This window comes from Rhinolophus sinicus, chromosome 8 (genome assembly GCF_057876585.1).
Source record: "Rhinolophus sinicus isolate RSI-liver-muscle chromosome 8, RSI-T2T, whole genome shotgun sequence".
NCBI classification, from domain to species: Eukaryota; Metazoa; Chordata; class Mammalia; order Chiroptera; family Rhinolophidae; genus Rhinolophus; species Rhinolophus sinicus.
Window position 1 is genome coordinate 39437228 of NC_142508.1, and position 25893 is coordinate 39463120.

The 25893-nt window shown below is 45.2% G+C and overlaps 1 protein-coding gene across 1 annotated transcript in view; it reads right to left on the reverse strand.

Moving 5' to 3' along the window:
- Positions 1–25893, reverse strand: part of SAE1 (SUMO1 activating enzyme subunit 1) — a 66031-nt gene that overhangs the window by 16629 nt on the left and 23509 nt on the right. The window contains exons 5-6 of the mRNA XM_019752593.3: positions 25420–25519; positions 15338–15443 (exon numbers count right to left, since the gene is read on the reverse strand). Coding sequence (XP_019608152.1) covers positions 15338–15443; positions 25420–25519 — 206 coding nt within the window. The remainder of the gene's footprint in view (positions 1–15337; positions 15444–25419; positions 25520–25893) is intronic.

Sequence of the window (25893 nt, forward strand, 5' to 3'; positions counted from 1 at the left end):
ACAGAAACAAATCAGGCTTGCTCTTTTACTAATCAAGTTTAACACAGTTTTCAAGATACCAACGATGGATCTGCTTCTGCTTCTTCTTTTTTTTTTTTAACTTTTATTTATTTATTTTTTTTATTATTTTTTTTTTTATTTTTATTTTTTTTTTTATTAATTAGTTTCAGGTGCACAAGACAAAGCAAAACTTAGACATTTATCATTTATATCCCTCACACTGTGTGAACCCCCCTCCCCCCATCCACTATCCCTCTGTACGTTCCCAAAACCTCTCACCTTCCCCTTATCCCCACCCCCCCGCCCCTCTAGCAACCCTCTGTTTTTCCCTCCATGTTTCCAAAACTGTTTCTGATTAGTTCATTCACTTATTCTTTTCTTTAGATTCCGCATATAAGTGAGATCATATGGTATTTGTCTTTCTCTTTCTGACTTATTTCACTTAACATAATGTTAACTTTTATTTACTTTAAGTGTGTTTTTCAGGACCCATCAGCTCCAAGTCAAGTAGTTGTTTCAATCTACCGTGTTTCCCCAAAAATAAGACCTAGCCAGACACTCAGCTCTAATGCGTCTTTTGGAGCAAAAATTAATATAAGACCCAGTCTTATTTCACTATAAGCCTGGGTATAATATAATATAATACCAGGTCTTATATTAATTTTTGCTCCAAAAGACGCATTAGAGCTGAGTGTCTGGCTAGGTCTTATTTTCGGGGAAACACGGTAGTTGGGGAGGGCGCAGCTAGCTCACAGTGGCCCATGTGGGGATCCAACCGGCAACCTTGTTAAGAGCACCGTGCTCTAACCAACTGAGCCATCCAGCCACCCCTGGATCTGTTTCTTATCAAGTATTTACAAACATGCTAGACACGGAATGTCCAGCAAAACACAAAAAAAGACACGCAGTGTGCCACATCTGCCCTCCAGAGGGAAACAAGATAGAAGTCTCGCTTTCAAGGCCATATCTGAGATCTAACGGTGCAAGAACAGCCAGCCCATGGGCATGAAGCTCAAAGAGGGACGGAGCTGGACCGCAGACGGCAGGAACACTTCAGGGAAGCCACCATGAGTGTGGCTCTCGCAGCCTCTGAACTTTCAAGGCATCTGGCCATCTGCTCAGCTCGGCTCAACATTATTTCCCCCTCCATTATTTTTTCTCTTTAACCGAGAAAATTAAAAGTATGTCTGTGCACATATTCATTCTTTCACTTTTTCATGCACAATCATTTCCTGAGCACCAGCCCTCTACCCCTACACACTGTGCTGACCTGAGTTAGGGACCCAGAGAGCCCCAGGCCCTGCACTCAAACACGGAGCTCAAATCCACGGGGGACACTCATAAGCCTCCCCAGAATGTGGGGACTCTCTGTCCCCACAACCACACAGTGCTTTGATCTCCTTCTCCAGAGAACTTCACCTTCCGGGTGGTCTCCCCTGAAGACTTTCTCTGAAATGCCCCTTCTGAGCCCCAAGTCCTTCCATGTCCCACAATAAAATCTAGTCTATGACCTTATCACCTATCAGCTCAAAACAGAGAAAATGAGCTCTCTCCTGTCATTTACAACGCACTCTCTTCTGAAAAAGAACTTACGGCAGCAGGATGCAGTTGTTGATGGAGGAGAATGCTATTCTCAGAAATCACCTGAAAACAAGATGCCATTTTTTGCCTACTAAATTAAAGACCCAGATTACTCAACCTAAGCAAGAAGGTGAGGGACCAGCTCTGTCACCCAGAGCCGGTGGGAGTGTGAATGCTCAGGAAACCACGTGAAAATGCAGTATTGAGGATCTTCACAAAAGGTCATGTCCCTTGGCCAGTGACTGAATTATGTACGAATGGTCATTGGCCCAAATCTGGAAATAATCTCACATTCAATAGCAGGATGGTTACACATGCTATTCTGACAGAATGAATAGTATTCAGCTATTAAAATTATGTTTAAGCAGTTTTTATCACTTTTTTACAACATTTTAGGTTTTTAAAAAGGCACATAATATCCTATATTCAGAATGAGCGCTCCCATGTAAAAATAAAACTGAATGAAGTAGGCACAATTGTTACCGTCCTCATTTTAGAGGTGGGAAACTGAGGCTTTGGAGAAGCTCGGGTCACAATATACTCAAAAGTCACCACAGTAACCACTACATTATACTATCATACTGCCTCCCTAGGAGCAGAGACAAGATAGAAGACATGCTCATTAAAAAAACAAAACAACAACAAAAAAACTTAAATGGGTTTGGCTCCACACCCTAGAGCAGGAGTGTCCGAACTTTTTTCAATGGTTTTCACCAAAGGCCATATGCGGTAAAACACACAAACAGCCGGGCCACTCACTGGAGGTGAAATACGTATTGCCTCACCTGGTTTATTTAAGTAAACTAAATATATTTTTGGAATTTGCTGCGGGCCAAATAACAATGGATTGCGGGCTGCAGTTGGCCCGCGGGCCGCAGTTTGGACACCCCTGCCCTAAAGAGCCCACTAGTTTGGAATAATGCAAAACACCTGTTAAGACTCGATGCAGCCAAATATTCTATTTTTCCTCTAAAAGATGTCAAGTGATTCCTGAGCTTGACTCTCACCTTTAAAGCTGAACATTCTGACTAGTATAAAAAGACTGTAATTTACAAAAAGAAAGGGACACAAAGTTTCTACACTGCAGAGGCAAATAATGTAGAGGACAAGTACAGAGCTCCATGCGCCTACTGCATGGCCCCTCATCTGTGAGCTCGGGCCCCCCGCACCCCCTATGCACAGAGGCATCTGACAGAGCCCTCCACATTTGCACACACCCTGCCTGATCACAAGCACCAGGGAGACAGGGTCTTTTCTCCAGCCCAGCACTTGAGTGGCACATGACCTTGACTCTAGGCATCTGCTGCTCTCTGCCAACTGCTCTTATGGAGGGAAGATGGCACAGGACATCCGCGTGACTGTTGTCTGACAGGGAAAAGATGTGAGGCTTTAAACAAGAGTTGCAGCTGGGCTGGGGGCCCGAGAGCTGCTCAGACACAGGCTAAAGGGGGGTGGTGGTGGTGGTGGTGATGTGGGCCTGTGAAGAAAAAAAACAAGGCAGGTTGTTGACAATGTTGCCCATTATTGCAATCTGTTCTCGGTGGGCCTTAGTTTCCCATCTGCAAAAGTAGAGTAAGAAAATGTCACAGGGCTTTTGTGAAGTTCAGCTTTAAGAAATGGACATAATGCTATTATTAGTATAATAATTAATCATTACTAATTTGCTAATAATTACAGTCTGACTGAGCACTTTGAGACAGTGCAGGGTGATGCTGAGACACTTAGTAGGTGTTATGATCCTGCACAAATGACTCAGCCTCCCCAAGACTCAATTTCCCCATGTGAAGATGGGATGATCTTAAGATCTGCTCTGAGGAGGGTGCTGTGAGGACTCAGTGTGATCAACACGAATACAAAGCCCTTAACCAACAATGATCAATATGCAACGTGTGCCCGGCCTTCATTTTCTCCCTGTCCCCTGAGGGAGACTTAGGCTTATGCCTGCTTTGCAGATCGAGCACTGGGGCAGGTGCCTAACCAGTCGGTTCTCTCGCCAGAATATCCGCTGATGGCTGAAAAGCACTTATGGGTCACCTCTGCCCTTCTCCTCACCTCTTCTCTCTGCATGACGGTGCCTTCTTCCTTTCTGAATGACTGTGGTCTGCCTTCTCTCTACCACTGATAAGGTAGTAGCACCAAACAAAAAAACAAAACCCACGGCTTTTTTTTCTTTCTCCCTCCCTACAAATTATTTTTAAACATTTGTGGTCATGACGGCAGCAAATCAACAAGTACTCAGCTGCTGCCCGATTATCGGAACTCATTTCCCTGTGGCTGTCCCCCTCGGTAGTTCTTGTCACTGCTGGACACCAAAACATCCCCTGGGGAATGCCAGGCCCAAATAGTGATGACTGCCTGCGGCCTGCTTTACAAAGGTTACAAGTTCTAAAATAAGAAGTTCCTTCTGAAGAGAACAGATCACCAAATCAAGCTGAGGTCTGGAGACAACGTCAATTACAAGCATAAAAACAGGGAAGTTGGGAGTGTGGTGAGGACAGGGAGAATTGAGGAGGAGGAATTGAAGAAACAAAAGTTTTCTACTCTATCTATAACAGTAAAAAAATTACAAAGTGTCTGTCATTAGGAAACCTTGCAAAAGAATCCATGCAGTGATGTAAAAGAATGACGTATGAAATACTAGAAAGTTCTGGAAGAACATACAAGAAATGGCAGTTTCCACCAAGGTATCTATTTTACTAAGAACATGTCTTACCGATTTAAAAAAGGAAAAAACTGGACTATTTCTAAGGCTCTCCTATCCATCATCTCTGGGAGTAGAAGACTGTCAACATCTCCCCCACTTACATAAGGCAAACCAGGCTGCCAAGTGAAGGGACTTGCTCAAGGCCAGGAAGTATAAGGAAAGTTAGGACCTAAGCTTCTTTCTTCCAAATCCCAATCTGGAGACTCCAGGCTTAGGTGACTGAGAAGGTTTTACTCACAGGGAAAAGTAGACATCAACTCCAAACTGGTTTGGCCAGATATATGAACCAAGAACAATCAGCCACCTTAGAAAAAGATTATTAATTCCCCCCGGGAGGACCCTAGGCCTGACCTCACCAGCTCCTAGCAGAGATAGGGCTGCTGCTTAGAAAAGAGCCCTTGTTCCCTGGACACAGCGAGTTACAGGAGAGTGGAAGCGCTCCCTAAGCCTTTGGGTGGTTTAGGCACAGCCCTGTACCAAAGTCTTGGGCTTAGAGGTACTTCCTGTTTTGTGGCACAGTGGGGAAAAGGCCTAAGGCCAACTATGCAAATTAGCACCACCTAGATGCGTTACATGGGCCCTAAATAAATTCATGAAGCCACAAGTTGAGAATTGGCAAGAGTCTCCAAACTTGGGACAGGTGGCTACAGCCATCAATCAACCCACATTTACCAAGCCTCTGCTTGCACCAGGCCTGGGCTGGACAGTCTCTTGAAGAGACGAGGGAGCAGTGCTCCCTGCGCTTAAGTCAGCTCTGTTGTCCAGAGGGTAGAATGGGAGGAAGGAAACCCAACTCAGAAACAGTCAGGTTACTGGAGGTAACAACATCAAAGCTGAGCAGTGAGGATAACAGGGAAGGGCCTAAGCAGGACATTCCAGGCAGAAGGAATAGAAACGTGTGGAAATGAGTGGGTGACAGCATGGGGTGACATGTCTGGGGGATAACAAGTAGTTCAATATGTGTAGGGTTCAAGGAGGGCAGAAGGGAGTGGAAAGGAGAAAAAGAGGTCAGCAGGTTCTAGGTCTGGGATGCCAATCCAGGAAGTCTAAATTGTATCCTGAAGGGAAAAGAGAATCCTGGACGGGTTTTAGTTTTTCCATAGATTATTGACTGAAAATGGATAAGGAGACCTGAAGGCAGAGAGCAGCTGCAAGGCCGGTAAGGGGGCTAAGTCTCTGACGAAGGCTGACGGTGGGAGGCAGTCCTCTGGGACGGCTCCCGGGCAGATGACTAGGAGGGGAGGAGGAGAGCAGCAGCAGGTGTCTACGCTGAACGCCAGTCCCACAGGGTGCCACAGGGCGCTTGTCGGGGCTCTAGGTGAAAGCAGCTGCCAATCAAGTTCCTGAACATGATTAACATTCTGCAGAAGTGAAAATGGCAAATGGTGTTGGAACAAAACTAAGTTAACAGCTCAACTTGGAGTTGGTTTCCAAAAGATTCCTTCTAGCTGTAGATGTGTGCAGGCAGCTCATTAGGACATCTCCCGGCTTATCTTTAATCCTTATCCTTAATCAGCTCTGCAACCAACAATGAGACTCAGCAGGGGAAGTGACTCATCAGAGGATACCAGGCATGCCCTCTGCACCTCCAGTACCTGCCCCCAAGCCACCACTTGTATTCCTAGTCAAGTCCTGTCCAGCTCTAGACAAAAACTGAAGGCTTGTTTGCTGTTAGAAAATTGTTTTTATTTGCATATAAATGCAAACACACCGCCTACTGTTAGCCTAAACTACTTACTGCTTGCCAGAGGAAAGTCTCTGCAGAGCAAGGGCCCAAGGTGGAGGCCGACCCAGCCGTGCTCGGCAGTGGGGAGGTACTGCCTATCTCCAGCCAGGTTCTTCCAGGTTTGTTGTTCTCACTCATGAGCTATGGGATTTCTCCCACAGCAGAGGTCTCTAGGGACCCTTGCAAATCTGGGGGCACCTATACAGCTCCTTTCCAGAAGAACCATACACAAAGAATACCAGAGGATGTCCTCCCCACCATCTGAAGATGATGAGATGCACTGTTAAATGTGTCCCCCCTTCCGAGGGACTCAGCACAGATCAAACCCCTCTGCAGGTATTACTCAATCGGTCATCAAATATCCAGGTGTTGACAATGGGCTTTTTTGGAGGTTGTTTTGGTTTTTCATTATTTTAAATTGTTTTGAAACAATTTTAGACTTCCAGAAAAACTGTACACACAATTCCTGCATTACTTCACCTAGATTTTCCAAATGTGAATATCCTACCAGACTTGTCATTATTTTTTTATATTTATACATACATTTATTTCCTGAATGATTTCAAATCTGCCCCTAAACACTTCCGTGTTATTTCCTAAAAACAAGAACATTCTCTTATATAAACACAAAACAATTATCAAAATTGTTAAATTAACGTATTATCATCTAACCTACAGACCTTTTTCAAATTTAACCAATTGTTCCACTGAGCGAAAGAAAAAAAAAAAATCCTCCCAACTCTCAGATCCAATCCAGGACGCTACATTCCATTTAATTATCATGTCTTTTCATTCTCCTTTCACCTGGAACGGGGTTCCTCAGTCCTTCAGGACACTTTTGGTACAGGCCATTTATTTTATAGAAGATTCTTCAGTTCGAATTTGTCTGATGTTTCCTCCTAAGGAGAGTCCAATTACCCACTTTGGCCAGGAAATCCTGCGAGGTGCAGTGTCCTCAGTGCATCCTATCAGGAGGCAGGAGATCTATTTGTCCTATTCCTGGAATGCTAACTTGGACCTCTTGGTTGAGTTACAATCTGCCAGGGTTCTCTAAGGTCTCTCTTAGTAGTTAATGAACAAGAATCTTGGGAGGAGACATCATCCCTGTTTCACAGCACACTCTCCACTAGTTTTAGCATCCATCAGTGATTCTTGACTGAAACCATCTTTACCACTACGGTGATAGTCAAATACAGATATTTTATTTTCATCATTCCTGCTTTATTTATTGTTATTCTACTGTAAAAAAGAACTTTCTGTTCTTCCCCATTTATTTACTTATTCACTTATCAGTATAGACTCATTGGGTTCTTATTCTACAGGTTATAATCGGTTACTAGCATTATTTATTTGATCCTTGAATTGTCCCCGATTTTACCACTAGGAGCCCCTTCAAGTTGGCTCCTGTGTCCTGATATGACCCATCGTTATTTGAGTACTTCCTTACTTTCTGGCACAGCAGGATATTCCTAGCTCACCTGTCATTTTCCTACCCCAGCCCCAGGATTAGCCATTTCTCCGAGGAGGCCTGGTTCCCTGGATATAACAATCAAGATGCAGGCATGAAGTGTATTCATTGCTACCAGAGTGACTGTTTCTAAGCCCTCTCAACAGAGCTAGGAAATACGTATGTATAAATGTGAAGACACATACATACACACATCTATTTCTATATCTACATATAAAAAACCATGAATTCGGGCCGGCATGGTGGCTCAGGCGGTTAGAGCTCCGTGCTCCTAACTCCGAAGGCTGCCGGTTCAATTCCCACATGGGCCAGTGGGCTCTCAACCACAAGGTTGCCAGTTCAATTCCTCGACTCCCGCAAGGGATGGTGGGCAGTGCCCCCTGCAACTAAGATTGAACACGGCACCTTGAGCTGAGCTGCCTCCCGGATGGCTCAGGTGGTTGGAGCACGGGCTCTCAACCACAAGGTTGCCAGTTCGATTCCTTGACTCCCGCAAGGGATGGTGGGCAGCGCCCCCTGCAACTAAAATTGAACATGGCACCTTGAGCTGAGCTGCCGCTGAGCTCCCGGATGACTCAGTTGGTTGGAGTGCGTCCTCTCAACCACAAGGTTGCCGGTTCAACTCCCGCAAGGGATGGTGGGCTGTGCCCCCTGCAACTAGAAAACGGCAACTGGACCTGGAGCTGAGCTGCGCCCTCCACAACTAAGACTGAAAGAACAACAACTTGACTTGGAAAAAAGGCCTGAAGTACACATTGTTCCCCAATAAAGTCCTGTTCCCCTTCCCCCAATAAAATCTTTAAAACAACAAAAACAAAAAACATGAATTCATCTGGATGACTCAAATTACAACCCAATCCCACAGGGTTCCTTCTAGCCTTTCCCACCTTCCATATTTACTTTTCTGTAACTAAAAAAACCCCAACTCTCATTATCTGCAATATATGCGTATTTACCTATTTGCTCAATCCTAGAATACATAGTAAGTAGTTTCAGAATTGCTAATCCACACCACTGTGAAAAACAAACCTACTAACCAGAGTTCAATGTGTTCTAACCAGAGGTTCAACGTGTTTATAGCTCTTTTTTCTTTAGTCTGAGGATATCACAGTCCAAATACTGTATTGCTACAAGGATTAGTTCCTTCTTTTTTTTTGCTCCCACCCCCGTTTTTTAAGCCATTGTTTCTCAGTCTAGTTGTGTAGGACACAGCTCCCTGGCCCATGCTGGTATTATGAGCCTTGCGCTCCACCCGGCTGAGGCAGTCGGCTGGCTGCTCACAGCAGCTCACGGCAGCTCTCACCGGCTGCCGGCCAGTGCGGCCACTGGCAGCTCACGGTAGCACACAGCTCACATCGACCTCCGGCTGCTCACAGCCGCTGTTATTCACTATCTTAGCTGTAGAGGGCGCAGCCCACTGGCCCATGTGGGATGTGAACCGACAGCCTTCCGCGTTAAGAGCACGGCACTCCAACCGCCTGAGCCACCGGGCCGCCAGGGTTAGTTCCTTTTTTTCCTGCCTCAGTATTCCTCATTTGAAATGTAGTATTTAATGGATTTAAAATAAAAACAAGTAATAAATCAAGGCTTTGACACAGGACACGGGTTCCCGTCCTCCTGTGGCAGTGGTTTCCCTAACTGGCTGACCCTTCAGAAACCTTTACCCAAATATGGTGATGTCAGCCACCCATAGTTATGCTGATTTATTCAATCTGAGTTATTTTTTTTGTATTTTCCAAATGTTCCTGGAGTGACCCTGATACCCTATCAGTTGGGGTACCACTGGCTTGACTGTAAGATAAAAAGCCTAAAAAGCAGGGCCCTGATACTTCCGTCTGGCCACTTCCCACCCAGCTCCAGTCTCACCAGAACCGGTCTCTGCAGTGCTGCCCACTTGCATGTACCCCTCCTCGGCCTGCAATCTTCTCATCTCTTCACCACCTAGCAAACACCTATTCTTTAAAGTCCAGCTCAGATGTTTCCTCCTCTGCGAAGACTTCCCAACTCCCCATAGATGGCCAGACCCTCAGTTCCCTGAGCTCCTGTACTTCGCTTTTGATTATTATGGAATAATTCGCACATACTGAAGACAACAGCACCACACGACAGATAGCATTTTCCGTAGCCCTCTGTTATAGCTCTCTTCGTGAGGAGAAGTATTTGTCTGTCTTTCCACTGGCAAGGAGACTCACTCTTCCTCCTCTGATGATTCCCAGGCATGGGATCTGGCACATAGCAGGTGCTCAAAAAAATATGTGGTCTCAGAGTGTTTGTAGCCTTAACCCTGTGGCTCGGAGATGGCCTGAAGTACTTTTCCACAAGTTGTCCGAACAGACGGAGAAAGTTAAAATGCCGAGGATCCTCTGCTAAGTGACTCCTGTCTTGGGAGAGGCCATTTCTTCCCGCTCGGGACTAAACCTGTATGTTATTGTTCATGCTGGTAAGTGGATGCTGTTTCCATACTAGACCCGATATTTTTAGCACTCCTGTTATGATAAACTCACAGTAACCTCAAAAAGAACAAATCAAAGTCAACTTTTTGCCACAGGAAACCAGCTCACGCTTAATGTTTTGCAACATGCCATGGGAGAATAATAAAAAGATGAGACCTTTTGCTCACAGATGGCGAGGCCAACTCTCAAGATAGTGGAAAAATGCAGCAGGAAGCGTTCAGTCTGGCCACTATCTTATTAAGTAAACTGGAAAAACACTCACCACACAAACAAGGCAAACACATGCACATGGGCGGCAGGACAGCTGCTTCCCCAGAGGCTGGACTGTGAATGGGGCAGTAAAAACTGTGTGTGTGAGGGGCGGCCAGGGCCAGGGGCTCTGGCCTCAAAAGCCTGATGGGTGCCCAGGGGAGCAGGCAGGCAAGAGGACCCTGTGAGGACACCAGTGGATAGGCTCCTCTCCCTCTAGAGTGGAACCAATGACCAGACAAGCAAAAACCAGTCTCTCATGCAAAAATATTTATTTGTGGAGCACCTACTATGTGTTCCATTAGGCAATGGTGAAACCAAGTCAGTCCCCAGGAGGAATTCTCAGGTGTGCATTACAGCCAAGCACCCTGCCCATTCCTAAAAGGCTCTTGGCAACAAATTCCAAGGACGGGAAAAAACTGAAAATAATTTACATGCCTTTCAAGATGAGACTGGTCACAGAAACTATCAATGACATTAAGTGAGGACTTACTGTACACTTAAAATGAGTAAACTTTCTGGTATAAATCATACCTAAATGAAATTGTAGAAGCATAAAAATAATAAACAGAAAAACAAGAAACAAGGAGAAACACGATTTCATTAGGTTCACTGACTATTTAGAATGAGAAGAGATTTTAGAGAAAGGCCAGCTAACTTAGTCCTACTGTTCTATAGGTGAGGAAACAAAATCCTAAAGAGGCAAACTGACTTCTGTCCAAGGTCAGAAAGACAGTTGATGGTAAGTGTGATTGGCAGAAGGCCACGTCACATGTGGAAGCTGCTGTGTTCTCCTGGATAAATCCAATGAGGTCAAATTATACAAGAATCTCACAATTATGTGAATGGCAAAGTGGAAAATCAAAAATATTTCTCTGGGGTGGCCAGTTGGCTCAGTTGGTTAGAGCACAGTGCTTGTAACACCAAGGTCACCGGTTCGATCCCCACATGGGCCAGTGAGCTGTGCTCTCCACAATGACGACTTGACTTGGAGCTGAGCTGCGCCCTCCACAGCTAGATTGAAAAACAAAACCAAACAACAACTTGACTTGGAGCTGATGGGTCCTGGAAAAACACACTGTTCCCCAATATTCCCAAATTAAAAGAGAGAAAAAAAAAAAGTATCTCTAAATATAAGATTATGGCTATAAGATTACGGTGATACACCCATAGAGAGTCAGCCTAAGACCCACAAGCTGCGGGTTCTAAGCTGCTGGCAGTAACCAGGGAACGAGATCACAAGAGCCATTTCCGTCTACTCTTAGATCCTTAGTCCAGCAGTCAAGGGAGTTCAACAAATATGTACCAACAGAGAAACTCCCAGAAAGCCAATCAGGGCCTTGGGCTTACTGCAATTAGAACACTCCTTATAGTTCTAGTTGTAGCACCTCTGGAAAGACATACAGAGTTCAGGAAGACCAAGGGGCGGGGGAAATCATCAGAAAGGTTAGGACTTGTCGTCTGCTGCGAAGAGAAAGGCCAAGAAAGGTTATGTTGGACATAAAAAAAAAAAAACAGCGGGGGTGGGGGAGGACGTCTGGCCAATGGCTCAGGTGGTTGGAGCGCCATGCTCTTAACGCCAGTTAGATTCCCACATGGACCAGTGAGCTGCACCCTCTACAGCTAAGATTGTGAACAACAGCTCTCCCTGGAGCTGGGCTGCCGTGAGCAGCCGGAGGTCGGCGTGTGCTGCCCTGGGCTGCCGTGGGATCCCGTGTATGGCGGGTGAGTGGCCGGTAGCCATCGTGAGCAGTCGGCAGCCTAGCGGGAGCTGCTGTGAGCGGCCAACCGACAACCAGCGACCAACTGCCTCAGCCGGGGGGAGCATAAGGCTCATAATACCAGCATGGGCCAGGGAGCTGTGTTCTACAACTAGACTGAGAAACAACGGCTTGAACTGCGCGGCGGGGAGGGGGTGGGGGGAGGCAGAAGAAAGGGGAAAAAAATTAGGAAGGACACTGGGTGTGGTATAAAAGAACCAGAGGCTGGAAGAATTAGGAGACTTGGGTTTAGACCTAAGACACCACTAATATGCTGCGTGACCATGGCAAGTCACTTCCCTTGTAGGCCTCATTCTTATAAAAAGAGAGTCAGCCTAGTTAGAATTGAGAAGTGGGTTCATTCTGCATGCCAAGTCAGAGAGTGACTGCAGGCTGTAATGTTTCCAGGAGTCTGAGGCCATGGGAAAAGTGGCTCGTTAGTTTAGACAAGCCGAACAATGATGACGGCTCCTTCAGCCTTGTCTGCCATAGGGGAGGCATGGGGGGAAGTGGGAAGCACATATCTGCCACCCTTGGCTTACACAATATATGGGGTTGCCTCCTTCTTCTAAAATTCTCTGACTACCACATGTACATATATAATAAAAATGGTTAAGATGGTATATTTTATTGTTTTACCATAAAAAAAAAATCGGACTATTAACTCATAAACATAGTTTTAATCACCAAAACCGAAGTGCTAGAACTTGAAACTGAAAAGAACTAGTACCATTTAGAAGAGAGAAGTAAGCATATGGGATATATTATCCCACAAAGTGTCACAGGCTGAAAATAAAACTCAACAGGATTGCTGCTCTGATAGATACTACTACTCAAGTATGGAATTATGGGTAAATTGAGTCAACCCCAAAACTTCTACTACACGCCAAAACAAACTAACAAAAACCACAAAGCACACAACGTCACGAACAACCCAGGTCTCTAGGACTTGCTCTGTGCCAGCCTTTTGCATGTAGCCCCCATCCAGCCTCACGAAAGCCCTCTGAGGCAAGTGACATTAACACCCCCGTGGCCAGGCGGAAACGTGAGTGAGCCTTGGGGACCTGAAGTCTGTTGGGTTCAATGTCACCCACCTCAAAAAGTGGTTGAGCCAGGACTGAAAGCCAGGTCTGTTGTGATTCCAAAGCTCAAATTCTGAACGACCGCGCACTGCCTGCCACGCACTGCCTGCCACGCGGGTCATAATGTTCAAGCTCCTGCTTCTTGCTCATGACGTGTCTCCTCCCCCAGCCCCCGGTTACTTCTGATGGGGAAGGTCAGCAGCATCTGGGTTAAATGTACACGTTTCCCGTTTCCAGGGTATTCATTGTGTCCCCCCATCTCAACAGGCTCCTGAGGGCAGGGATGGCCACAGGCCTGGGTCTTCATCAGCCTGTCTGTGCCTTTTATATGGGGGCACAGCAGCTACTTCACACGAATGCGGCGAGCATCCAATGAGCACTGGGAATGGAGCCTGGTGCTATTATTACCTGGTATCTCACATAGTGTTATTCATTAGACTTGAAAGACCTGGGCTGTTCCGGTCCTACCTCCCTAGCCATCGACAATCTGTCCTCTTGGGCAAAACACCGAGTCTCTCTGGGTCTCTGTTCCCTCATGTCAGGAAAGCAACCTGGGGATGATTCTCACCCTTTCCACCTCCTAAGAGTGCTATGATGATAACTGGAGGAGAAAATACTCTGGAAACTGCAAAGGGTTAGGTCAGGGTTTCTCACCCTCGGCACTCCCGACACTGGGGGAGAGATCAGCTCTGTCATGGGGATCTGTTCTGTGCCACGTGTCGTGGGGTATTTAGCAACACCCCTGGCCCTTTCCTCACTCCACCCCCAGTTGTAACAACCAAAAATGTCCCCAGACACTGCTAATGACCCCCAGTAAGAATCACCAGATCATAGTTAACTTAAATACCAGTGGACTCCTTTTATAAGCAGCAGTTAGAAATGCTCAGGCTATAACCCAAACCTTTGCAAATTAACAGCTCCTGTTAATGACTTTCTGTGTGCCAGGCACTGAGCAATCAGCTCCGCCCAATGGGCCAGGCCAAGTGCTCTCTACACCCTGGCCAGGAGAGCATGGCTCCGACTCCAGGTAGCATTTCCTCACTGTCCTGTCCTGTCCCTAAAGGAGTTATTTTCTGAGTCCTATACTTCCACACGTAAGACTCATTCCTATTTAACCCATTTAATCATTCCTATACAAATGGATATTGTTTTAAAATAGTTCACGCCCCACCTCTCTCTGTCCCCAATCTGTTTAATACCATTAATTAGTATGGGAAAAGCTTTATTCATAGATAATGTGAAGATAACCTATAGCCTTGTCTGATCTTACTAGTATATTAAGGAAGTTTTATGTATTGCCCTTTGGGGAGGAATTTTTGTGACTACCGCCTGTCCTGACTTGGAGGGGGTCCCTAGAGACTGCAAAAAGAGAAGGAAGGAGGTGGGATGCAGCTGTCACCTCAGCCCTGCGGAAAGGAAAGCTGAAGACTGTTCAAACGCAATCAAAAGCTGCTCTGAAAATGTTATAAAGAACAGCTCCATCTCTCTGCCCTGAATCCTCCTGAGAATGGGTTGTGGTTCTGCAGTTACTGACTCTCGGGCCTTGGAGTGAGCGCACGGGGCCTGGGACAGGTGACTGAGGGAACTCCAGCATCCCATGCAAATACTGGGCTACACGAACTGGGACATAGAAAAACCAGTCGGGAAGCACATCCCCCAAAACACAAACATGTGAAGGTGTTTAAAAAAAAAATCATTTCTGATATTTTCTACAATAAATTTGGGTTATTTTTACACTAATTAACAAACCATTATTTTTACACTTACTTGCTGTATACCTTTGAGAATATGAGTAACCTTAATCGCTCCATGATGCAGTTTCCTTGTCTGTAAAATAGTAACAGTATCTATCCCCAACGGATCATGCTAAGCACTCAATGTTCATGATTATTTAAATATTTAAAAAAGTGAAAGTGCCCGGCAGAAGAACACTGACAATAGTTAGCTAGCAGCCCTCTGAGCGCCAACCAGCAAGGAGGAAAGAGAGAAGAAAAGCCTTTCAGGAGAGGAAGGCTGGTTTGGGGGCCAAAGAAGAACTCTGAAGAGTGGTACTGACAGGTCGGCTTGATTTATGATACCGTTATCTCAGGCTCAGCTTTAGAGCGCAGTTCATTTCAACAAATAATAGGCCTCGTCTCCATTCACTCCGACACTCTCTATTCACTCACTCTACTCGGATGTGTGGCCACTGAGAAACAGCTAATGTGGAACTCGTCTCAGGGAAAACATCAAGACACCGTCTGGACTCTGCAGCCACATTTGCAGGAATCAGCCCGCAGTGCTCACCGCTCATCAGGAAGCGTCGCGCCCTCACCTTGAAGGAGAAAGTAATCCGAAGTTGTGCGCTTCAGAGCTGCCTTTGCTTTCTCGCTGCTCCAGTCCACTTCCAGAGCTTCTTTAACAGAGCAGAAGACCACCTTCTGTTGAAAAAAGGCACAACAGCTCAGGGGTAAACTATGTTCACTTTAAATCACAAGGCAGCAGCTCTTCACCATCTAGGAGAAATGTCATGATTTAAGGTTTACTGTTCATTAAAACAAGCTGAGGCCCACTCAAATCTAATAAACATTTATCGAGCACTTACTGTGTGCTCTTCTGGGCACTGGGGACAGAGCAATGAATGACACGTACACTCTGAACTGAAGGAAGACAAAGCAAAGCTCAAGTCCTAGTTCCATTCTGGCTCTGTAACTCTGGCTGTATTTACAACTTTTAGGCAGAAATACTCGCACAGGTGAATAAGACTGTGTCTGAAGACACTCAACGAAACAGTCTTTGTGATACTAAACAAAAACAAACAAAAATTAACAAATGTTTCTCAGTAGAGGAATGGTTTGCTGATGATGGATGACAATACTAGTAACAGCAAGAATAAGAAAAGAGGGTTGAACGAAAGCTCCAAGCTATGGAAATGGCATTTGCAAAAGTCCTGTGGTAGGAGGAAGCATGGCTGAAACCTATTAAGATAAATCAGATTATCTTGGAAAAATGCCAGGGTGTATTTATATTTTAAAATATAAACAATTAAATATGAATAAGAAAATGGTTTCCCTTTCCCTTTCCTGAACAATTCGGTCCAAAAGCCATTTGCTAGGACTGAGGAAGGGCAGGGAAGAGGTTGTGTGTGGAGGGGCTGGGTGGCCTGGCTGGAGGCCACAGGGCAGAGCAGGGTAAGAAGGGCATCCCCAGGGGGCAGCAGCAGGAGACTGTTTGCATCTGTGAACTTGATGCAACAAGTAAATATACTGAGAATCTGGGGAGCTAGGTTTCTCATGTCAGAGAAAAGAATTAGAATATGGAAAGAGAGAACTAGAATGAAGCTTGTGGTTATTGGTCTGAATTTGATACACACACACACACACACACACACACACACACACAAACTAGCTATGTCCACTGAGAAAGTCTAAAAGCAATGATACTCTAGAAGCAATGAGCACACTGCAGACCCTGATCTTGGTTTCTATTCACCATACTAACGTTTCTAAGAGAAACATTTCTCCTTGGAGAAATGGCTCATCTCAAAACTGGGGCAGGAAAAGTAGGAGAGGAACCTGGAACATCTGACGGTGCGTGAAACAAGGAAGTACTCCAGAATGATGGGGACATGGAAGAGGAATCAGGAACCAGCTTACAGGAACTTGCACTGGTCAAATGTGGAACAATTTATGGATAAAAAGAAAGAAAAGATTACAACACTTTAAATAAACTAGAATCCTTTAGGCCACAGACCTAAAATGAACTAATAAAGTTTGATGAGGAATGGGATATTTACATATTTTCAAAATACCTCTCCACAAAATACATTATTACTCCCACAGGGAAAAGAAGAATTGTATTCAAAGAGGTCTGGCGACAGAACCTTACTCACATGATGAAAGGTAACACCACCAGGAAAGGAGCAGATGGAACCCACGCACCAGTCCACTGGATGTGATGAGAAGATCCCTGCTGTGGTCTTTTTGCCAAAATGTGTAACTAGAATCTAATCAGATGAACCCAAACTAAGGGGCATTTTACAAAATAACTGGCTTGTAATCTCCATGAAAACCTGGGTCCACGCACGATTCTGAACCGGATCCTTTTGCCACTAAGGACATGACTGGAACAACTGGTAACACTTGAATGGGGTCTGAGGATTAGGCGGCAGTGATGCAACTAGGTGAATTTCCTGGTTTTGATGGTTGGTCTGTGATGATGGAGAAGGCCTGTTTGAGAAAATACAGACTGAAATACTTGGGAGTGATGGATGGGCCATCGTGGTGGCAGCTTACTCTCAAAAGGTTCAGAAAGAAATGGTTCTTAGTACTAGATACTTTTACTGAGTTTAAGATAGGTGTGTGTGAACGTATAAGCAATTTCAAACTTACAGAGGTATGTGTCTTTCTTCTTTCTCTCCACACACACACCAAACACCCCATCATCCATCATCCCCAGATATTAAAGAGAGAGAGAGAGAGAGAGAGAGAGAGAGAGAGAGACAGAACAGTATAATTTAGGAGGTTTAGTGAACCAAGACCTATAAGCTACCAGGCAGTTTACACAGCTTGCTAAGGACCAAAATGGATTTGATAAGACGAAAGTTCAAATTGTTAATGAAGATAAACAGGGATGGTTTTTAAGGTGGCTTCCTTCCTTCTCAGAATCACTCCTTTGGGGTTTGGATCCATCGTAAAGGCTGATATATAAGATGTTAATACTGCCCGCAAACATTATGGTCAATGGGTCTGTTTGACCTCAAAAGATAAGTCCTGTAGTCAGCCTAGTGACATTTGGTGCCTGATACAGACTGCCACACCCTTCTTCACAAGTCTTACAACACAGATGATGCCATCAGCAGAATGGTCTAGGAATGCCATCACAATCAGGAAACAAAGTGTTATCAGGTTTGAAAAACTATCAAGAACTTAATTCAGAGTTTTTGTAGTTTGCCTGGCTAAGAGCAATGCTAAGAATCCACTGATTCATTAGGCCACTAATGATGAACGAGGGGGGAAAAGTTGTGTTTTTAGAGTCTCAGTCCCAGGCAGGCCCGCCTCTAACACTTTCAGGGCCTGGGGCAAGAGTACAAATGAAAACCCATAGATCATGTCAACATATGTAGTTATAAATCACACTAACAAGCTATTAAATAAAAGATATTATATTCTTCTGCCTTGACAAATATACTTTCTCCACAACCACCCGGAAGACCAGGTTCAAATTTGGAATTCTCACACTCGTTGGGAGTTCCGTGCCAGAATGAGGTACACTGGGAGAGCTGCCCCCACCCTTTTCCCCTTCTCTGTCCCACAATGCAAGAGGCTCTGCACTTGAGTGTGCCCCCCTAGCCCATACTTTCCCACCAAAACATCCACCCTCCAGGCCCAGGAATGCAGACATTGTGGTGAGATCTGCGCCCCAGAGGCAGATTAGGGAAGAAGACCGCAAAAGCCTGGGTTTTCTGGGAAGGAGACTCTGGGGTCCCAGGTATCCAGACTGTGGTCTAGAACTGGGCGGAGGAAAGCTATCTCCTTGGTCCTACGAGGGGGAACAGCTGGAAGAAAGAGAGTGAGAACTTAGAGCACCAGGGCCAAGCAGAGAGGCCCCGTTTCCTCCCCAAATCTGAGGGCAGAACAGAACAATTCCCTGTTTTGCCACTAACTTGTGACCTTAGGCAAATGAATTTACTACCCCTTAGGCCTGTCTGTGGCAACAACTGTCAGGGAAGATCCTGCAGTGGCCCTGCCTACAACATGTACCAGCCCTCCAGCCACAGATGACACACAAGAGGGCCCACGGCCCAAGCCTGGCCAGATTTTCTCTCCTGGGAATTGAGAATTTGAAAGTTGGAAACAGAGACACATTAATGGCAGGGCTCTAAAGAGAAAGGCCAAATTCCTACTGCCTCTGAGGCTCCCCAGCTGCCTGTTCTTTACCCTTCTCAGATCACAGTAGTTATTCAATGTTTCTTGGGCCTCTAATTAACGTCCCTTTTCGTTGTTGCTGTTCAAATGACCCGAAATCTATTATCGTCACTTACAACAATGAAAAATAAAACAAAACTTAACCAAGTCACCTAATCTGTACAAGGTGGTGCTTGCCTTACCCACCTCACCAGCAGTGCTTTCAGGGAATGAAGGATCTCTCAGATGAAGCACCCAGCACGGCGTCTGCCTGAATGAACACACTAAAACGTAACTTGCACACCTCACTCACCCCTCCCACTTCTCCATGCCCTCAGCCCAGGGATCCCTCTGTCTAGAATAATTAACACACCCCCTTCCACTATCCATTCCTCCCCTGAGATTTTGAGCCTTAAGGATTTCAATCTGACAGTCTAGTTAAGACTAATAACAAGCCCTCTTACACCTTTAACTGATCTCCTTTCCTCAAAGCTTCCTGAGGCAGAGACCACAGTGAAAGGTACAGCGCTGAATAGACTAGATTTTCAATAAACCCGTGAGCTGATAGGATCCAACCTGCTTTTCATTTGCCAAAAAGCCCAGCAGTAAATATAAAAGATGAATTCTCCACACAGTCTATCAGCCATCAAATTATGGGGTTGTGCTGAGCCATTTAGAAGAGTGGGAAACTGCAATAACCTCAATGCAACAGGAGACCGGTTCGATAGATTACGGCACGGCAAAAACGAAAAACCTACATAGCCATTTAAAACCATGCTCTCCAAAATAGATATAAAATCTGGGGAGTGCTTATGAAAACATACTGAATAAAAAAAAAAGCAAAAGACAACAACACATATATATGTCACGTACATTAGGTCATTATATATGTTTTATTTGTATCAATGTACATTAAGAGGCACTCCAATTTTATCATGCATACGCACAGAAATACTGAAAGGAATGTTAGTCATTACTGCGGAGCAGGGTTCACATTCGCTCAACTTGTTCCGTTTCCTGTATTTGGGATTGAGAACTGAGTTTACTTTTTCATTCAGGCTAAACATCTACAAAAAGCGATACCGTTCTGGCTATAAAGTTGAATGTAAATCAGAATTGCAACAACTTTCAAAACTACAGATTTCTAGGTCTAATTTCCACACCTACTCATGGGAGACTCCAGTTTTGAAAAACATTCTAACAAATGACAACCACAATCGGAGACAGTTGTCCCACTCGGCAGAGTGGCAAAGACCCTGAATGAAGTTAGCGCACGTTACCGTCACGAACTGGTTCTGGAACATAAATGGATAAAACTCCTCGAGGGTAATTCAGCAGCAGGGTCTGGTGAAGGTGAAAATGTACAAACCCCAATCTTCCTCCTGAGTGTCTATCTACCCTAGAAAAATCACACCTTTGCCCAAGGAGATTAGCTATACACACACAAAGCACTGACTGCAGCCCAATTTGTAACAGCAAACACTTACACACCTAAATGTCCATCAATGGCAGAATAAACAGTGATGTAGTGACAAAACAAATATGCTACAGCCAAAAAAAGAGAACGTCCTGCAGTGTTGTCCAAAGGAACCTGCTGTGATGGAAATGTCTGTCTGTGCTTTGCAATACGAATGCCAAAAAGCCACATGTGGTTACTAAGCACTTGAAATGTGGTTAGTGAGGCTGAAGAACTGAATTTTTTCTTTTATTTAATTTTAATTAATTTGAATTTAGATAGCCTCATGTGGCTAGTGGCTATCATAATGGACAGCAAAGCCCTAGAACTAAACACACAGATGGCCTCACAAAAATAATGCTGCTCGTAAAAAACAGGTGGCAGCATACACAGAACATGAAACTAGTTTTTAAGAAGTTAAAAAGCATATCAAACAATTCCATATTGCTGGGAAATGCATACATATGTAGTGAAAAGAAATGCCTGGGAATGAGAACACGACTGAGGGCCGTGTTGCTTACGCTGAGAAGGGACCACACTGGTAACGCTGTGCACTTTAAACTGGGTGATGGTACACGGCTGGCTACAGCCTTCTTCATGCAGACCTACAACTGCACACAGTACGTTTTATTCCATTTGTTTAGATTTACAAACACATGGTAAGACCCCCTGCCAAGCAGGGCCACATCCGCCCCTTCCAGGTCCACATTATTAAGTCCACACAAATGCACCAGCAGCCCTGGGGAGGAGAGAGGAGCTCACGGATTGGTACCACAGTACTGGAAATGTGTTGGTTTTTAAGTGGGACAGTTTTATCTTTATGTTCCATAACTTGCAATGATGTCGCATGATTTTTGTGTACCAAATATCACAATAAAGGGGCCGGCCCGGTGGCTCAGGCAGTTAGAGCTCCATGCTCCTAATTCCGAAGGCTGCTGGTTCGATTCCCACATGGGCCAGTGGGCTCTCAACCACAAGGCTGCCGGTTCGACTCCCGCAAGGGATGGTGGGCTGCAACCCCCTACAACTAACAATGGCAACTGGACCTGGAGCTGAGCTGCGCCCTCCACAACTAAGATTGAAAGGACAACAACTTGGCTTGGAAAAAGTCCTAGAAGTACACACTGTTCCCCAATAAAGTCCTGCTCCCCTTTCTCAATAAGATCTTTAAAAAAAAAAAAAAATCACAATAAAAAAACCAGCCTGGACTGTGCTGTGACGCTGGGAAGGACCGTTGTCCTCATCCCTGGAGCCCAGAAACGCTTCCCCTGTGAGACAAGGCACCACCAGCACCCACCTCACACCCCATGACTGCCCCACTGGAAAACCTGCTATCACCTGGTCCACCAAACTCGGCCATCTCCTCGGCTCTCCCTTCCTCCCACCCCAACCCCACCCCAACCAAGTGATTCTGACACTTCGCAGGTTTTGAACCTCTGGCCTGAGCGCTCCGGCCTAGGCAACCCACTGACTTACTTCTAAATATTTCTGGCCAAGTCCCTTGTCCTGTTTGGAATGTGTTCTCTTAGCTCAGCTCAAATAACCTAGTTAACTATGAAAACGAATGTACTACAAGGTTAATCTATTTAATTGATCACACAGAAAGTTAATTCAGTAATTCTTTTTTAAAATGACGATGTCCTCCAGAGTTGTGACATTATCCTGCAGGAACAGCCGCAACTCCACTGCACTGGGAATACAGCTGTAGACAAAACGGCCCGGTCCTTATGGAGCTTCAACTCCAATGGGAGAGACACTGACAAGTAACGTGAAGTACAGTCAGCATTACAAATCAAGGTGCCAGATAAAGGAGGAGGAATTAGACTAGTCAGTCACCAGGAATGTTTCTTTAAGGATGGGGGTGAGAGGAGGATGAGAGCTGTCAACAAACTGCTCGGAGAGGGGGAATCAAACTAATGAATCACTACTCCACTGTGAAATTTCACAACTAATTCATGAGAGAGTATTAACAGTGCCCAAATTAGTCACCTACTATTTCAGAAGCAGAGGTTAAAATTAAATCTGTATTTCTTAGCATGTCATGAACAAATCCTACTTTACGTTTAATTTTTAATGAGCTACTAGGGCGAGTAACCACTCATGTCAGGCATCTACTCATGTCAGGCAGCCCCTAACAATAAACATGAGCAGTGACATGGGAGCGTGGGGGTAGCCTTTTAATCCGAAAGGTTTTTCTGGAATGTCCCAACATTCACATATTTTATCCCACCATCCTCATAAAACTTTATCCTAGAATTACTGTAGAAAATCGCAGGGGACTCACCTGGTCAGTAGCAGGGTGAGCCAACACACTAAAGCCACTGTCTACCCTCTCCCCATCTATTCCTTCCTAACAGAGCAGTGCGGTCTTAGACAAGTCATTTAATGTCCTTAGCTTCAGCACCCGCTGTAAATGGCGACAACAGGACTGGCCCTGCTTCCCTGCACCCAATACAGTGCCTTGCACACAACAGCAGGTATCTGCAACTCAAAGGTACAAAAACAGCTGGCTGTTTTGGAATGAGGGAAGCCAGCGTCACTCACTCTGTCCTACGCCCGTGCTTTTGGTTGATCCTGTTTCCTGTGACTGAATGAATGCTGGTCCTGGCTTCCATGCTGCGCAAATTGGCCTTCATATGCCAACTCTAACAACTCTTCCTCTGGGCAACCTTTCTGAACACTTCCTACCACAAACCATTGCTCTCGCCTTTATCTACTGTGCATTAGTGGCTACATCAGGTTTGTGCCCAAGATCCGATTCTGATGAAATCCGTCTCATGACTTCTCCAGGGCACCAAAGGAGGCAAACAAACTCCTGAGCACCCATCTCACTCTGGGCTATGCATTTCCCCACTGCTGTATTTCTCATGATGGCACAAATGCTAAAAAGGCCCAGTGTCTTCCTAGAGGGTGTGAAAACCACAAGCTCTGTTTTTCCTCTTTGTTTTTTAACGTTTCTAATTTAGGAGCACAATGTGTACCTTGAAGCAAAAGTGGCTTTACAACATTTGGTTGAACCTAAGGAAAAGGGGGAGGGGAAGGGAACCCTAACCAGAAACCTTTCACAGGAAACAGGAAGTGGCTGCTTCCCCACCCCCATCCTGCACTCTGAGCGTAACCTAATGAGTTATTCCCTACAATTTAGGCAAAAGGGCAGAATCTGAATCAAGGAATTACTGAGTTGGAAGAAAACTTCCAAACCATGGAGCAGTCTGCCAAAATGGAGGAGGCCTGTTATTACAAGGTGGCAACGCCATGGCCCAAACCCAGTGCGCCGTCCTTCCCCAGCGCTCTTGGTGAGGCCACACAAAGGCAAGGTTTGGAATCCCAGGGATTGTCATCAGGAATGCACTGAATGCCTCGCAACCTTAAGGGCTCGGGGTTGGAATCCAAGCCTGAATTGTCCAAGCGAAACAGCTGACTAACAATGTCAGCTGGGGAATATTTTGATACCTTCCAATTCGGCCCCATGTAGGAAGAGGCTACACAAAGAGCTCTGTGGCTGACGAGCCCCAGGAATGGTACGCAAGGCCGCAGAGTGCCTGCCCGGGCTGCCCACATTCTCCTCATAGCTAGATAAAGTGGCTCCCAAAAGAGGTTTCCAGATCCGTCCCAGTGGGCACTGTCAGAATTGAATCCAGGGAAACTTCCAGCTGTGAAGGGCTAACAAAGCTAGGCACTCTCTCTATTTGAATGTGAAAGACCCGCCTCAATCAGAGAAGCCCTTAAGCCATAAAACCCTTCACACCAAGGCCAAGTGTCACACTTGTAAGAGGGTGTGATTTATAAATTGACAGCACCCACAAAGCTGCTTTTGTACTCCTCCGTTAGTTAACAATTTATCTCCCCCCACCAAACTCACGGAGCTATTCAGATAAGCCTCCACTGGGCCTCCAAAAGAAAGAAAGAAAGGAAGAAAGAAAAGGACTCAAGTTTTGGCCAAAACACCAATGTTCACTCTGGATAATTATGGTCCTGTGAATAGACACTAAAATTAGGGCTTAATAATTCCTCTGTATCACACAGCATCAAACTATTCCAGTACAAACATAAAGAGCAAGAAAAAACTCCAGTGCAGCCTTGCTGGAAACTTGAAGAGTTCCACTTTTGTGGTTTTCTGCAATCTCTTTTGTGGTTTCTGCACTTCTTAGAATCCCCCCTTCAGAGCAATTTTAACTCGATGCTCTGACCAGCTGTTTTTCTTTCTCAACGTTTAAATCTACAAAGCAAAGAGTAAATATGGGCTTGGTGGTGTCTTTTCTCTCCGGTCACCAAAACCAATTCTGGCCACTTCATCTTTTTTTCCCCATCATATGATTCCCTTCTCAGGTCCAACCACTGGCTAGGAAACCATCATCTCAGATTCCCATCCCACTCCTCTTTCTAGAAAATGAATTTCAATTACTGTATTAATTCCAAGTAGAGACTAAATATATGTTTAAAAATATACACCTAATAATATTTGTCAACACTGAGGCTTTTCTTCTTGAAAGATTGATGAAAACAAAACAAAACTTTAAAGAAACAAAACAAAAGCAATTCAAGTTTAAACTGTCTCCTGCCCACTTAGGACTTTTTTTTTTTTTTTTTAAACAAAAGTAATAGCCTTAGCTCAAAAACAGTCTTTCTGACGTTACTCCATAAAACAGGGGTCAAATCGGTAGCCCACAGAGCAAATCAGTCCTGCAGACATGTTCTCTTTAGTGTCCAGTGTTGACGAGAACAGCATTCAAACCAAGGTGAGTAGCTTGCCAGTATTACAAAGTTTGGGACAGAGCATACAAACAAATCTACATGTCTTATTCTCTTGAAAACTCACATCTGGCATCCCAGGTCCACACATTCCATCACAGCTCAGCTGGCTGGCACTAAGCAACAGCTGCCCCGCTGTAACTGGGACAAGCATTGGCCCAGTCTTTCCACACCCCTCCCTTCAAGCCTACCAGACTTGCTTCCAGTTCTGCAAATTGTAATTGCCTGCCCCATACAAGTCCCCAGGGTTCCTGACCTTTGCCCCCGCACCCTTTCCGGCCCCCCCACCCCCAGTTCACATACCTTTTTGACCATAGTTGTCTCAGATGAATCCAGTTTTGCTCTCTTGGTGTCAGGTCCATCTTCTACTCCTTGGCTAACTTTGGCAACTTTGGTTTTCTCCCTAGAGGGTGACAAGGGAAGGAATCCATTCTACCCTAGGAATCATGCCATTAGAACAAAAAGAGCACCACCAGTTCACAGAATAGGATGGCGCTTAAGAGCAAAAGCTTTGGAGTCGGACAGACCTGGGTTCAACTCCCAGGTTGGCCACTGGTGAGCCCGTTACCCACTATATGGGAGTAACAACCCCTGACAGGACGCTTGTAAGAAGAGAAATAACATCTATCGCTTAGCGCACTGCTTAGTAAGCTCTCAGTAAACTTTGTGAATGTTCCACTTGAATCATGAAATAAATAGCCGAACTGACTTCCTCCCCTCTTCAATGGAGAATTCACATTCAAATAATCTGCACTGCTTTTCTCTACCATGACTTAT